The 14,523-nt window shown below is 42.1% G+C and overlaps 2 protein-coding genes across 5 annotated transcripts in view; both read left to right on the top strand.

Annotated features, from left to right (window-relative positions):
• Positions 1-899: 899 nt before the first annotated feature.
• LOC111967745 (gastrula zinc finger protein XlCGF26.1-like) lies at positions 900-4,015 on the top strand. 2 transcript variants are annotated; one of them, XM_023993071.1, is made up of 5 exons: positions 900-1,264; positions 1,518-1,695; positions 1,802-1,857; positions 2,030-2,132; positions 2,217-4,015. In XM_023993071.1, exons 1-5 carry the CDS (start codon positions 1,073-1,075, stop codon positions 3,263-3,265), a joined length of 1,578 nt encoding a protein of 525 aa, XP_023848839.1. In that variant the 5' UTR covers positions 900-1,072; the 3' UTR covers positions 3,266-4,015. The 2 variants fall into 2 exon arrangements, with proteins under 2 accessions (XP_023848839.1, XP_023848838.1); XM_023993070.1 differs by having other exon boundaries at positions 1,799-1,857.
• A 496-nt stretch (positions 4,016-4,511) lies between these two features.
• Positions 4,512-14,523, top strand: part of LOC111967744 (serine-rich coiled-coil domain-containing protein 2) — a 94,818-nt gene continuing 84,806 nt past the window's right edge. For 2 of the 3 annotated variants that reach the window (XM_023993067.3, XM_023993066.2), the window contains exon 1: positions 4,512-5,078. The gene's annotated coding sequence lies outside the window, so the exon portion shown is untranslated. The remainder of the gene's footprint in view (positions 5,079-14,523) is intronic. The other variant, XM_070444881.1, reaches the window with a different exon arrangement.

Below are 14,523 nucleotides of genomic sequence, written 5' to 3'. Positions count from 1 at the left end.
GCCCCAAAAATTGTCAAAGACTCCAGTCACACAAATCATAGACTGTTCTCTAAGCTCCCAAGTCTAGGTTCAAAAGGATCCTTAACAGCTTCTACCCCCCAAGCCATAAGTCTGCTGAACAATTAATAAAATGTCCATTTACATTGACCCCCCCTTTTTTTGTTTTTACACTGCTGTCACTCGCTATTTATTACCTATGCAGTCACTTTACCCCTACCTACATGTACACATTACCTCGACTAACCTTTATCCCCGCACATTGACTCGGTAACGGAACCCCTGTATTTAGCCTCGTTATTGTTATTTTATTGTATTACTTTTGATTAAATTTTTGACTTTTGTTTATTTAGTAAATATTTTCGTAACTGTATTTATTGAACTGCATTGTTGGTTAAGGGCTTGTAAAGTAAGCATTTTACGGTAAGGTCTACTGCACTTGTTGTATTCGACGCATGTGACAAATACAATTTGATACACACATTTTTCGGTTACTGTACCACAAACTGAATTTTGCTCTGCCGGGAGTACCTCTGAATACCCACTCATGTGCATTTCACCAGTAGCATATGGTTGCATGAGTCTTCTCATGTACCTCCTGTGGATAAGCCAAGTAACGTTACCCCCTGTGGTTGGGAACCAGTTGGTATAAATATTATTTTCACTCAACTTATATGAGTGCTTTTTCGTAGCAGGTTAAGCGAACCTACGCAGCAGGTTAAGACAATTAACGTAGCAGGTTAGAAGACTGAGGTTGGGGTTAGCGAAAATGCTCACCTAACCTGCTACGAAAAGTCACTTCGTTATCGAAGTGGAGTGAAGAGTGTTTCCCATAAAGATAAAGTAGCTGTCTCTTTAATAAACCCACTTCATTTCTAAACCGGAACTACGATTTGGGAGTTTCAAGTAATACTTCCGACTGGGCACAGACACTATTTACGTTGCGATAGTGTGAAGAAGTCTGTGTAGTCCTAATTCATCAAAAGTATTGATGTAGCTACTAGCTCAATATTTCATCAATGCAAATCTGAAAGAGTTGTCAATTAGCCAAAGTCGTGATAAATACCAACAAACAATGTCAAATTTCATCGCGCTGCAGACACAGCTGGCCTCCGTCATGGATACCCTTGTTCGTGCGGCGGTCGCCGAACTGGGTAAACTTATAGAAGACAGCTCTGTCTTCGTGTTCAGCCTGGAACGGACCCAGGGGCATTGCGAGGATGACAAATTATCTGCGAAACTACAGACTGAGAGTCAGAATAAGATGGTAAGTCACCATGAGTGCGAGAGAGGAAAGGCCCTGCCTAGCAGCTGGTTAGGATACTGAACCGAGGTAGCTATTCACGTTAGCGTTTTGCCCATATCACATTCACAGATCAGCTGACCTGTTGGCCCTACCATGTTTATAAACAGATACAGGTGACGGATACCATACATGAATAGAAAAGCCACCCTCTCAATATTCGTTTTTTGTTGTTGAAATAAGCATTGCTCATCTTTTTTTTCTTCTTCATTTACAGACACACTTCGCAACACTCATGGAGGTACTGGGCAGTGAGGCATTGGGTAAAATAATGAAAATTGTGGATGATACTAAGTTTTTGATGGAATTTGAATCCAAGACCTTCAAAGGACATGGAGGGAAAAAAGCTGAATCACAAGCAAGCATCTTGAATATTCTGTCAGTTGGAGGAATGGGTAAGTAGCATAGATGTTTATATTGCTTTATCTGTTGCACTACAAGCTACAAGAAGAATGACCTATTTATCTTTCTAATGCCTCACTTCTTTCTTTGGTGTAGCAGAGGAACATTCTTATGGCGGAACTTGTAAAACTGTGGAGCAAACCGTTTCAATGCARGTAAGCACTTTGCAGATTGCTTCAAGAGCCATTGTTTCTGCAAACACTTTTGCTGGTTTCAATAGGCAAAACGTGAAATGTTTGTAGTCTTTGCCCATTCTGTGCCATTTGTATAACATGATCCAATTATGTTCCAAAAGTTCACACCTAATCAATCTGTTTGTGCCGGTAGTCTGCAGATGTGGAGGAAGTGGACACACCAGAATCTCCCCTCGTCTTGGCTGTCTCTGTCAAAGACGAGCATGGACAAATACACCTGGGGGCCATTGCAGAGAGTAAGTATAAAGCCAGTATTTTGACGGCCTATATCAAATKATCTCCTGCCACCTAAAATTAGATGTTTTATACATGTCTTACAGGAGCTGCTGATGGTGCTTTTGCAGCTAACTCTTCCTCAGAGAACCGTTATTGTATGATTAGCGATGACCCACCGGTGAACCCCACAGATATCCTATTGGAGTCTTTGTTTGCCCAAAAGAAGCTCTTTATTTGCACAGAGTGTGGGAAAAGTTTCTCCACGCAGAGTAACCTCAAATCCCACCAGCGACTTCACACAGGCGAGAAACCGTTTGTGTGCATGTTCTGCAACAAAGCCTTTGCCCACAAACAGAGTTGTAATGATCACATCCGCACCCACACTGGTGAGAAGCCTTTTATATGTGGCGTCTGTGGGAAATGTTTCGGCAAGCAGGCACACCTCAAGACCCATTCGATAATACACACTGGAGAAAAGCCTTACAGCTGCAGCGTGTGTGGCAAGAGCTTCAACCTGGCTCAAAATCTGTCTAGACATCAGCAAATTCACACAGGAGAGAAAATCTTCACCTGTTTGCTGTGTGGGAAAGGCTTCACACGAGCTGTAACACTGAAGACCCATCAACTCATTCACACTGGACAAAAGCCCTTCCAGTGTAATCAGTGTGACAAGAGTTTCCGTCATTCTGTCAATCTGAAGAACCACCAGCGCATTCATACAGGCGTCAGGCCATTTAGCTGTGACTTGTGTGGCAAGACATTCCGTCAATCAGTGAATCTGAAAATACACAAGCGCATCCACACTGGAGAGAGGCCATTCGGCTGCACAGAATGCGGCAAGACCTTCAGTCAGCAGAGTAGTCTTATCTCTCATGGACGCACCCACTCTAGCGAGAAGCCTTTCGAGTGTAGCTTCTGTGAGAAAAGATTTAACAACACCAACAGTCTGAAGTTGCACCAGAGAATCCATACAGGGGAGAAGCCGTACAGCTGTGAAATCTGTGGGAAGACCTTCAGTCAGGGCAGTCATCTCCGAACTCACAAGAAGCATGTCCACGCAGGAGGGAAACAGTACATCTGTGATAAATGTGGGAAGAGGTATTCAGACAAACGGAATCTTAAAATGCACAAATGTGTTTATGCSTCAATCTAACATTGTGATGGGCAAACGGTTTCAATCTCTGACAGGCTTTTGTTGTCCTTTGCTTTGCTGTTTGTATGCCTGTTGGTTGAATCACCAGATGTGTCTCTGATGAAAGAGCCTTGAAGCCTGGCAGGCGAATCTAGGGAAACCCCTTTCAACTTGATTTTAGCCTGAGCAAAAATGTATAGTTTATTATGGAATAGGACTTGCTGTCAGGGGCTAGGTAYTTTAGTTTTTGTTCCCATTTAAGCAATTATGATAAGTAAAATGCAGAAACAAAATATATTTAAGTTAAATAATGTTTTCATGTTATTSTGTACTGTATATAATAATGCCACTTTTGTAAATATGTAAAATGTTATTTAGCATAACTAAAAGTATAGCTAACATTTTGCAGCCTGATATGTATTGATATCATTTGTAAAAAGCCAATAAAACAGAAACTGGTGTTTGGGATACAAAAAAAGCTGTAGATTGTCTTGTTCTAACAGAATTGCTTGGCTGGCTAGTCTGTACTTCCAAAACATCAGTCCGTTTGTATTTATTGCTTACCACATGTACTTGTTTCTGAAGGTTTGTTTCCCACAGACTTGAATTTAAAATTCACACATTTGTTATTTTATAGCATTTGTTGTTTTTATATACTTTATGTAAAAGAGACAAATCAACACATGGCTGTATTTAGTGGGATGGAACAAATTGGTTAAAACAGATCACAGAAAATTACAGGAATGTAATCATTAAAGACATGCAATTTTGGCCATTTCTTCTGTGTGAACTTTGTTTGTTATGGATTCACATTCAAATGGAAACMTTGCTACCATGTTGCTTTATTATTGCCCAATTCACTGCTAAACTCAGTTGAAAGGTTGACATTTGCTGTTGCAGCACTTTGAGGCTCATTGTAGTGATTAATGACTGATTTTGTTTGCCTCATTGTTTATTTTGTTACTATTATTTAAGGACGTGAGAACTCTGTTTATCTAGTGTTGCTGTTGTAAAACTGGTAACTTGATCTGTTCAATCTATACGTTCAAAGAAAGCCTTTATTGATTAAAAAAAAAATGATTATATTGCCACCTGGTGGTCTGGCCGAAATAATTTTATTCAATAACATTTGATAAATGGAAAGTAAATTGTTTCACTGTGAATCATCAGTATCAYAGAAATGCTATCAAGAAAAGTGTGCTATTTCTCAGGTTGACATAAAATTCAAATTTTGGGGTCAAGGGGAGGGTATGTTTATATTTCTGACGTCAGGGTCAGCTGTGCTTGAAGCGGTGAGCGTGTGGATGATTCAGAGATTCGAGTGAGCAACCGAGAGCACAGTCCTGACAGCGCCGAGCTTAGCAACACCACAAGGAGCCCTTTAGCTAGCTAGCTAATAAACAAGCGGAAACAAACGTTTTTCCAGACAATGTTACTTTGACAAGACATGGAAACGAACACCAGGAGGGAGGCGACGAGAAAATCTGGATGAATTGGTGGACCATACGCCTGGCTGAAGAAAAAAACGCCTGCTTCAGAGAACGCACTCTAACGTTAGTTAGCTAGCTAATGTGGATTTGACTTTCTCAGTCATATGGTCGTACGTTTTATATTTAATGGATGGGCTTCGWTCAGCAAGCAGTGTAAGGCTATTTAACTGAACATTAATAATTTAGCGAGCTAGCCTGAGTACTGCCTTGAACTTGCTAGTTAGCTAACTTACTAGCCAGCGTTAGCAATTGGACCAGCACTTCATATTCAATCATCCTGCCTCTTCACTTTTCAATTCATGAATTTGCGGTAGCGCAAGCTGATGCGTCGTCTGCTTCAATAGGTAAGTACGAGTTTGATCACCTGTGTGTGTCAGTTTTTCAGTCGAAGTCCTGTCTTGTCATGACTAACTATCCCTTCTCAGGCCTGTTCCAGCAGCTAAGTTACAGCAATGCCTAATTTACAGTACTCTGAGTCATTAGCCAGCAGATTCAGACCCTACCCGTACGCTTGTTTACACGTCGCCCAATAATGGTCTAACGTTGTTCTGAAAGCCAAAACGGTCAAATACTCAATCTAAACGGGAATCGATTCTCAATTACGGTACGGTTCTAGAAACAAATCCCTCTACTTTAATATCAAATAATAATTTCATAACTGCAAAATTTTWATTAACCGTTGCAGCCATGAGTATATTTCAGTGACTACACTTTGTGGCGTCCATCTGCCATTTACACATAGGTGTAAAGCGACGCAGATGGCTAATTAGCAAAGAGAAGGGTGCAACTGCAGCCCGTAATTTGGGGTGTTCCTGCATCTGYAGGAACCCCTCTTAATACTTCTATTGGTTCATTTTTTAAAGCTATGACTCCAATACAGTAGATGGCGGTAATGCACTATAACGTTCGATGACAACTGCCGATAAACCCCACAGGAGGAAGAGGCGGGGCCRACAATGGTAGCTAGCTATAGCTAGTACACACCTGTAGAGTGTCCTTMGCCCCCTCCTGTTGGGCACTGTTTTTCCACAGTTCTGTTAATGACGGCAAGGGCAGGTGTTCGGTAGGCGAGCACGAAGGACACTGTGCTAGCTKAGCCAGCTAGTCATAGGGATGACTTCGGTACACAGCAGGTGGGAGGCGGGGTGCGACAATCTAACTAGCAAGCTAGCTAGCAAGCACACAGTGTTGCTCCCGCCTGCTGTGTACCGAAGTAGCTAGCGGTAGGCAGTGTCCTTTGCACCTGCCTGTCGGGCATATTTTTCTCCGGTACACAGCAGGCGGGAGGCAGAGGCGACACCATGTGATAGCTAGCTATCACACAGTGTAGCTTCATCCCACTGTACTGTCAGCACTGTTTTTTTCTGCAGTTTTGGTTACGACAGTGAAGGCAAGTGTTCGGCAGGCTGGAGCAAARGACACTGTCTACCGGCGGGAAAACTCATAACTTTTATTTCCCTTTTGACATGTATAAAAGTGTCGCACAAGCATGAACATTTTCTCAGGGGTTGGGGTGTTCATGAACGAACCAATGGGATACTCGAGGAGGGGTGTTCATGAAGTAACCAGTGGGATGCTCGAGGAGGGGCGTTCCTGCAGATGCAGGAATACCCACTTGCAGCAATGCTCAAAATTGCAGGCTGCAGTTGCACACTATTTCTGACTGTCTTCCGTCTGTTTTMCGTGAACAAGTGCTGTAACATGGAAATATGGCCGGGTGGKAACACTAACCCTGTAAAGGTGTGTAGCAATTTAACCATATTTGTTTTTTGWAAATGRTTTCTTGYTGATATGAAAGAGAAGGTCCTTATGCTTCCAAAAACGTACCGAAAGTGATGCGGCGTGTTAATGTTCAGACCAAGCGTTGRGGGCGCTTAACAAAATACACCGTGCAGAAGATGCCTTCATCCCAATGACACTTATGTGTCATGTAATGGAACTGAGAGTCATTATCAAGGGCTAGTTTATACTGAGCTGCACTGGGAACGGAACGCCATCATGGTTAAGACACTACGGAGCCAGCGTGAGATATGGCTCGGAAAACGTACCTCAATCCAGGGATGAGAAATTGCGTTGTACACCGAATTCTCCCATTATACCAACTGTTACACAGAATAGATAGAACKATTGCTAAAAAACTAGCAGCATTTCAATCTTCTTGATGTATCAGTTTGGATATACATTACCAGTCTAAAGTTAGCACACACACTCATTCAAGGGTTTTTCTTTATTTAGACTTTTTTTCTACATTGTAGAATAAGTGAAGACATCAAAACTATGAAAYAACATATGGAATCATGTAGTAACCAAAGAAGTATTTCATATTTGAGATTCTTCAAAGTAGCCACCTTTTGCTTKGATGACAGCTTTGCACACTCTTGGCATTCTCTCAACCAGCTTCATGAGRAATGCTTTTCCAACAGTCTTGAAGGAGTTCCCACATATGCTGAGCACTTGTTGGCTGCTTTTCCTTCACTCTGCTGTCCAACTCATAACAAACCATCTCAATTGGGTTGAGGTCGGGGGATTGTGGAGGCCAGGTCATCTGATGCAACACTCCATCACTCTCCTTCTTGGTTAAATAACCCTTACACAGACTGGAGGTGTGTTGGGTCATTGTCCTGTTGGAAAAACAAATGATAGTCCCACTAAGCGTAAACCAGATGGGATGGTGTATCGCTGTAGAATGCTGTGGTAGCCATGCTGGTTAAGTGTGCCTTGAATTCTAAATAAATCACTGACAGTGTCACCAGCAAAGCACCATCACGCCACTTCCATGCTTCACGGTGGGAACCACACATGCAGAGATCATCCGTTCACCTACTCTGCATCTCACAAAGACACGGCGGTTGGAACCAAAAATCTCATTGACTCATCAGACCAAAGGACAGATTTCCACTGGTCTAATGACCATTCCTTGACTTTCTTGGCTCTAGCAAGTGTCTTCTTCTTATTGGTGTCCCTTAGTAGTGGTTTCTTTGCAGTAATTCGACCATGAAGGCCTGATTCACGCAGTCCCCTCTGAAGAGTTGATGTTGAGATGTGTCTGTTACTTGAACTCTGAATCATTTATTTGGGCTGCAATCTGAGGTGCAGTTATCTCTACTGAACTTATCCTCTGCAGCAGAGGTAACTCTGGGGCTTCCTTTCCTGTGGCGGACCTCATGAGAGCCAGTTTCATAGCGCTTGATGGTTTTTGCGACTGCACTTGAAGAAACTTTCAAAGTAATTGAAATTTTCCGGATTGGCTGATCTTCATGWCTTAAAGTAATGGTGGACTGTCGTTTCTCTTTGCTTATTTGAGCTGTTCTTGCTATAATATGGACTTGGTCTTTTACCAAATAGGGCCATCTTCTGTTTAACACCCCTACCGTGTCACAACACAACTGACTTGCAAAAACGCATTAAGAAGAAAATAAATTCCACAAATTAACTTAACAAGGCACACCTGTTAATTGAAATGCATTCGAGGTAACTACCTCATGAAGCTGGTTGAGAGAAGGCAAAGCTGTCATCAAGGCAGAGGTTGGCTACTTTGAAGAATCTCATATGAAACACTTTTTTGGTTACTACATGATTCCATATAGGTTATTTCATAGTTTTGTTGTCTTCCCTATTATTCTACAATGTACAAAATAGTTAAAATAAAGAAAAACCCTTGAATGAGTAGGTGTCCAAACTTTTTACTTGTTCTGTCGGTCGAATTTGGAGTACAGTGGCATATCCCATCCTTGCATTAAGGTACATTTTTCCAGTTATCTTAATCTAACCATGACTGCGTTCCGACCCCATTGAAACTCGGAATCTGCTGGCTACTGTAAGCATGTAATAACATGTAACAACATGTCAAAAACGTAAATGAGCAATCAGCATCAGGCACAAATGGCCCCTTTCTGGCCATGCATGTGCTAATGAGAGCGCTGAGCTAGCCTGCAACGTCACTTCCYGGAGTAGCTCAAACTGCGCATGTTACGTCTCCACGAAAAGACATCTTAACCGACTGAATTTGGCGTCAATGCGTTATTGAATCTTGACATAGGAAGGAATGGTGTCGTGATGGCTTTGTCCATTCGTCTATACAGTCATGGGCTTAAAGGCTCCAGCCACATTGGCCCAGAGGTAAAGAATCCCTTGTTTTACCTCTGCACATTCCTCTCTAAACCAGCATGCCATGCATACTTCAATTGGAAGTGAGTGTAACTGCAACTTGTAAAACACTGACTGATGGTAGTGTCATTGTTGTGGCCTTGTCATTGTAAAATCCCCCACAGTCTCTGACCGGTTGGATTTAATTGTCTGTGTGGTGGTCATCAGAGGACAGGCACACTGGACACTGTCAAGGTCTATGCAACGAAACACAATGTTGGATTTCATGTATGGATTTGGCTCCATAATGGTTAAAAAGACATGAAGAACCTTGATTCCCAAAGGTACATTCTCACTCTCATGATMAATTCAACCATTACAGAGGGAGATGGAAGGCCTTGCATGGCGTTATGGAGGTCAGTGAGCCCCAGTGGAGCCACGCAGCCTGGGGGTAAATGTGAGTCTCCCGGGAGACTTGCATGCCAGAGCACAGAATACAGACGAGGGATATCTGCATGCACTGACGCAGAGAACCATTAGCCCTCAAGCCTGTCCTAGTTAGGCTACTGTAWCCTAAGTTGTTAGTGGATATTTGTCAGTCAAGTTTAGGTATGTTGACTCGTTGCTGTTCTCTTAATGTTAGGTTATTACAACAATGTTCGTCAGTGTTTCTGACATGTATGCTTGTCATTTGTTTGTGCATGATTTACAGTCGCCCTTTACAGTCGGCTATACTACCGTCCTAGCTGTTAAATAGTTTAGCCATGGTGTTTTCTTTCCTCTGAGATTGATGTGTATCTGGTTTGTGTTGAGAAGGGTGTAACATGTTAAGAATGGTGAAACGCTGTAGACCTAAAATGTGTAGGCTAATTAGGGCTCTCCCGAAAAAAAAAAATAACTTTGTCGACAATCGTCTGTTCTTTCGACCAATCCATTGGTCGAAATTTTCAAAAAAAAAAATCATATATAGACATACTATGTTTGAATAAAATTAACTATATGTAGGCTAATGAGCATGTCTGATGCTTTTTATTAAGCACTGCGATTTAAAAATGAAGTAAAAAAAGAGGGAGYCAGATCAATATTGCCTAACCAGAAGCAAAAATTCTGTTCCCTCCCGCTGCTGCTGACCTTCGCAGATTCTGCCATTAACCTCCTGAAGTTGCCGGTAATGGTCCATACCAGCGGTCGGCAACGTTCTCCATTTGGAGTGACACGTTATCGTTCCATTTCGACTGATCTGCAACAAGTAAAGATTTTCATATGCACATTTTCGTGGAACAGTTTAATTTAATTTATAATAAAGTCTTCGTATCTCAGTCAATCTCATGTGGTTAATCAAAATTCTTTCTAAATGAAAATGATACAATCTAAAAGTAACTACTATTGCTGTTGCCAACTATGTAAAAATAGCCTACATACATAAAGCCAACAAATAAAAACATTGCAGCCTGCAGGTAGAAAATGTCCTCGTCCAGGTAGAAAAAATCTATCTATCTTATAAATGACATTGGCTACGCATGGCCTGTCTTCAAGGAACTTGAAACATTGTATTAACTTGGTCTGTCCTGAAGCTGGTGCTAGCAAACTTGCAACATTCTATAAAATATTCTGGGCCCTCTGTTTCCTGTGCCAGTGAGCTCTGGGACAGACAGACACAGCTGTAGGCTGTTTGTGCAAGGGATAAGAAGTAATCAGGTATGTTTCCACCGGATCAGAGCATGACCCCCCCCCCAATTCATGCTGATTGGTTATCGAAAGGGAGAGTGCTGGAAAGATWAAAAAAATACATTGAGGAACTATTTTAATTCTCAATATATGTGAAAACAGACTGTTTACTTGCTGTTTTGAGAAAAAAAATGTAGTTTTAGAAGGTACAGTGATGGTGAGTTAAGACAATCAGAAATGGTATCAGATATCCAAATGGGAAAATTTTATAGGCCTACAGCACATTTTGTGCAGGCCTGGTAGCCTAGGCCTASTTCTATGCGTAATGAGGTGCGTGTCGTTACTCAAGCTTGACAGGAGCACAAGACAATGAATAAATTGACGAATRTAATACTCACAAGTGTAGCCTAGGTCGTGCGCCCTGCAAACAACGTGTCCACTCCTACAATTTCAACGGTAAAACTGTAATAATAATATATTGATTGCATTAACAGAAATGACCGTAACCAAASAAACATTGTAGATTTAGAAATTATGGGAATTAACTGTAAATGTACCASTGGTGTGCTTCGCAATGGATTAATCCACTGAGACAGGCGTGAATCAGGCAGGTGCCTCGTGACAATTTAAAATATATATTTGCCACTGCTCAACAACAACAAAAATCTCAGTTGACCAAGAGCCTACCGATCAAACAATCAACCAGTGGACTAAATGGGGTCAGCCCTAATCCWAATGTGTTAGGGCTAGAGCTCACATGAGTGCTTGCTTATTCTCCATGACAAAGAAGAATGTCTGTTGAACATGATATATAGGCTGTTTCAATGTGAAAATTCTATAACGTTGCACCCTCTTGCATAAGCTCCTGAACTCTGAGCTCTCTGGTGTCTCTCTTAATCACTCAGAGGAAGGGATTAAAGCTCCCCCAGTGCTCATTAACAAGATTAACAATTAGCCACTGCTGATTCTGCTTTAAAATGTCCCACCAGAGTTGAGAGAGTGGACACGAGCCTGATGAACAACTGGACATCCACTGTATATCTTGCCCARAATCGTTGAAGCTGGATTAGTACATGAGCTTAAATGCTCTCAGCTCTTCTCCAGCAGCTCTACTTGGAGAGCAGGCTAGGCTAATCCTCTTGAAAATAGCATTCAAATTTGTCCTCTGGTTTTGTTTGTGATTTGGTTTAAGAATGGCAGCATGAAGTCCTGGAGCAGGGAAAGAAGAACACAAAGGGCAGGCCTTCCCTCCCTGCCCCCTGGCCTGGCACTCCCCATTCTGTCTCTTTTCTCCTCCAGGCTCTTCCCTGTGGACCAGCCTAGCCTATCTGATATCCATAGATAATTAATGGCCCGGGCCTCTGTTCCTGCTGGGGTTTGGCAGTCTCTGTGTGCTGCCAACTCTGCATGGCCTCCTTTAGCTAGGTAGGGCTGTCTGTCTGAGTAACACAGCCTGGCATATTACCTACCCAGCTGTGATCAGAGGAAATTGAGAAAATACATCTTAAAATAAATGCCCCCTCAGCAGTTTGGCCAGTGACTTGTTTGCGTTTTAATTTTTTTTTATTTTTTTTTTAAAGCTGCCATATGTAACTTTTTGGGCACCTGACCAAATTCACAGAAATGTGTTATAGGTCTGTCATTCTCATTGAAAGCAAATCTGTGAAGCGGTAGATCTGTTCTATGCGGTATTTCTATGCTTTCCTTAAGTTTCATCTTTGAGGATTTTACTTTTCAGTTTTGTACACCAGCTGAAAATACAATATTTTTGGTTATGGAAAATATATTTCTCAGCGGTTTAGATGATACAATGATTCTCTACTCTAGCTTGTTTTGTCACAAACTGAAATTAGGCRAACTATTAGGATTTTTGCAACCAGGAAATGGCGGAGTTACTTTTTCCACATTTTGTAACCTTAGTCTTATTCTAAAATKGATTAAAAGCAAAAACAGGTTTTTAGAGTTGTTAGCTAAAAAAATAAACTATCACATTCACATAAGTATTCAGACCCTTTACTCATTACCTTGTTGAAGCACCTTTGGCAGCGATTACAGCCTCAAGTTTTCTTGGGTATGACACTACAAGCTTGGCACACCTGCGTTTGGGGAGTTTYTCCCATTCTTCTCTGCAGATCCTCTCAAGCACTGCCAGGTTGGATGGGGAGTGTCGCTGCACAGATATTCTCAGGTCTCTCCAGAGATGTTGGATCTGGTTCAAGTCCGGGCTCTGGCTGGGCCACTCAAGGACATTCAGAGACCTGTCCTGAAGCCGCTCCTGCCTTGTCTTGGCTCTGTGCTTAGAGTCGTTGTCCTGTTGGAAGGTGATACTTCACCCCAGTCTAAAGTCCTGAGCGCTCAGGAGCAGGTTATCAAGGATATCTCTGTACTTTGCACCGTTCATCTTTGTCTTATCCTGATTCCTGAATAGTCTCCCAGTCCCTGCAACTGAAAAACATCCCCACAGCATGATGCTGCCACCACCATGCTTCACCGTAGGGATGGTGCCAGGTTTCCTCCAGACGTGACGCTTGGCATTCAGGCCAAAGAGTTCAATCTTGGTTTCATCAGACCAGAGAGTCTTGTTTTTCATGGTTTGAGAGTCCTTTAGGTGTTTTTGGCAAGCTCCAAGCGGAGTCATGTGCCTTTTACTAGGGMGTGGCTACCATAAAGGCCTGATTGGTGGAGAGCTGTAGAGATGGTTGTTCTTCTAGAAGATTCTCAATCTTTTTGTAAATCTTTTGTATTAAACCTTTAGTTAACTCCCATCTCCACAGAGCGACTGTGGAGCTCTGTCAGAGAGACAATCGGGTTCTTGGTCCCTGACCAAGGCCCTTCTCCCCCGATTGCTCAGTTTGGCCGGGCGGCCAGCTCTAGGAAGAGTCTTGGTCTGTTCCAAACTTCTTCAATTGAAGAATATTCGAGGCCACTGTGTTCTTGGGGACCTTCAATGGTGTATAMATTTTTTGCTACCCTTCCCCATATCTGTGCCTCAACACAATCCTGTCTCAGAGCTCTACGGACAATTCCTTCGACCTTGTGGCTTGGTTTTTGCTCTGACATACACTTTCAACTGTTAGACCTTAAATAGACAGATGTGTGCCTTTCCAAATCATGTCCAATCAATTGAACTTACAACAGGTGGACTCCAACCAATTTGTAGAAACATCTCAAGGATGATCAATGGAAACAGGATGTACCTGAGCTCCATTTCGAGTCACATAGCGAAGGGTCTGAATACTTAAGTAAATAAGGTATTTCTGTTTTTTTATAAATTTGCCAAACTTTCTAAAAACCTGGATTAGTTTTGTCATTATGGGGAATTCTGTGTAGATTGAGGAAAAAAATGTATGTATACATTTTAGAATAAGSCTGTAACGTAACAAACTGTGGAGAAAGTCAAGGAATCTGAATACTTTCCGAATGCACTGTAAGACATTTAAGGCAATKTTATCATCAGCACCCTGGGGTATGTATTGCCATGTTTTTCACAACACTCACAGATCAGGGTCCATTCATAAGTTTGTTGCACCTGTGTGTTTATCTGAGGTGTGAACCTCATAGGTTGAGTCACAATCTGATAAAATAGGAGTGATAATGGGAATGCACACACGCAAATTATGAGACACCTTGTTCTTTCATTATTTAGTAGAGTCAGAGATGAAGTCATCTTTTAAGCTGGTGTTTCTATGTTAAGGGTTCATKAACCTGTACCTGAGCTCTGTCAAACTCGTTTGACTGTGTCTTTTTAGTTGTTCTCTGTCTGTGTTGTCCCAGCTGGTGCTCTAGAGCCTTGTGTATTGTGTGAACACTGATGAGTGCATTGTCATGCGTTTGTTTACGGCACGGGCAGCTGTACCGCTATTGAGTGAGGGCATTGGTTTTGTGGGTARTGTCTACCAGTTCGTATGGTGCTGTGAAAGAGTACTGAAGACGGTGGAAACTAAGTTGGGGCTGGGATGATGCTAGTAGTGATAATCCATGGTAACTCGCTGTCCTTGGCTTAACMCTGGTTAGGGCCTGGCAGGGTTTTTAATA

Source organism: Salvelinus sp. IW2-2015, linkage group LG8 (assembly GCF_002910315.2).
Source record: "Salvelinus sp. IW2-2015 linkage group LG8, ASM291031v2, whole genome shotgun sequence".
NCBI lineage: Eukaryota > Metazoa > Chordata > Actinopteri > Salmoniformes > Salmonidae > Salvelinus > Salvelinus sp. IW2-2015.
The sequence above is the reverse complement of the archived record's forward strand: the minus strand, read 5'-3'. Positions and strand labels throughout refer to the sequence as shown.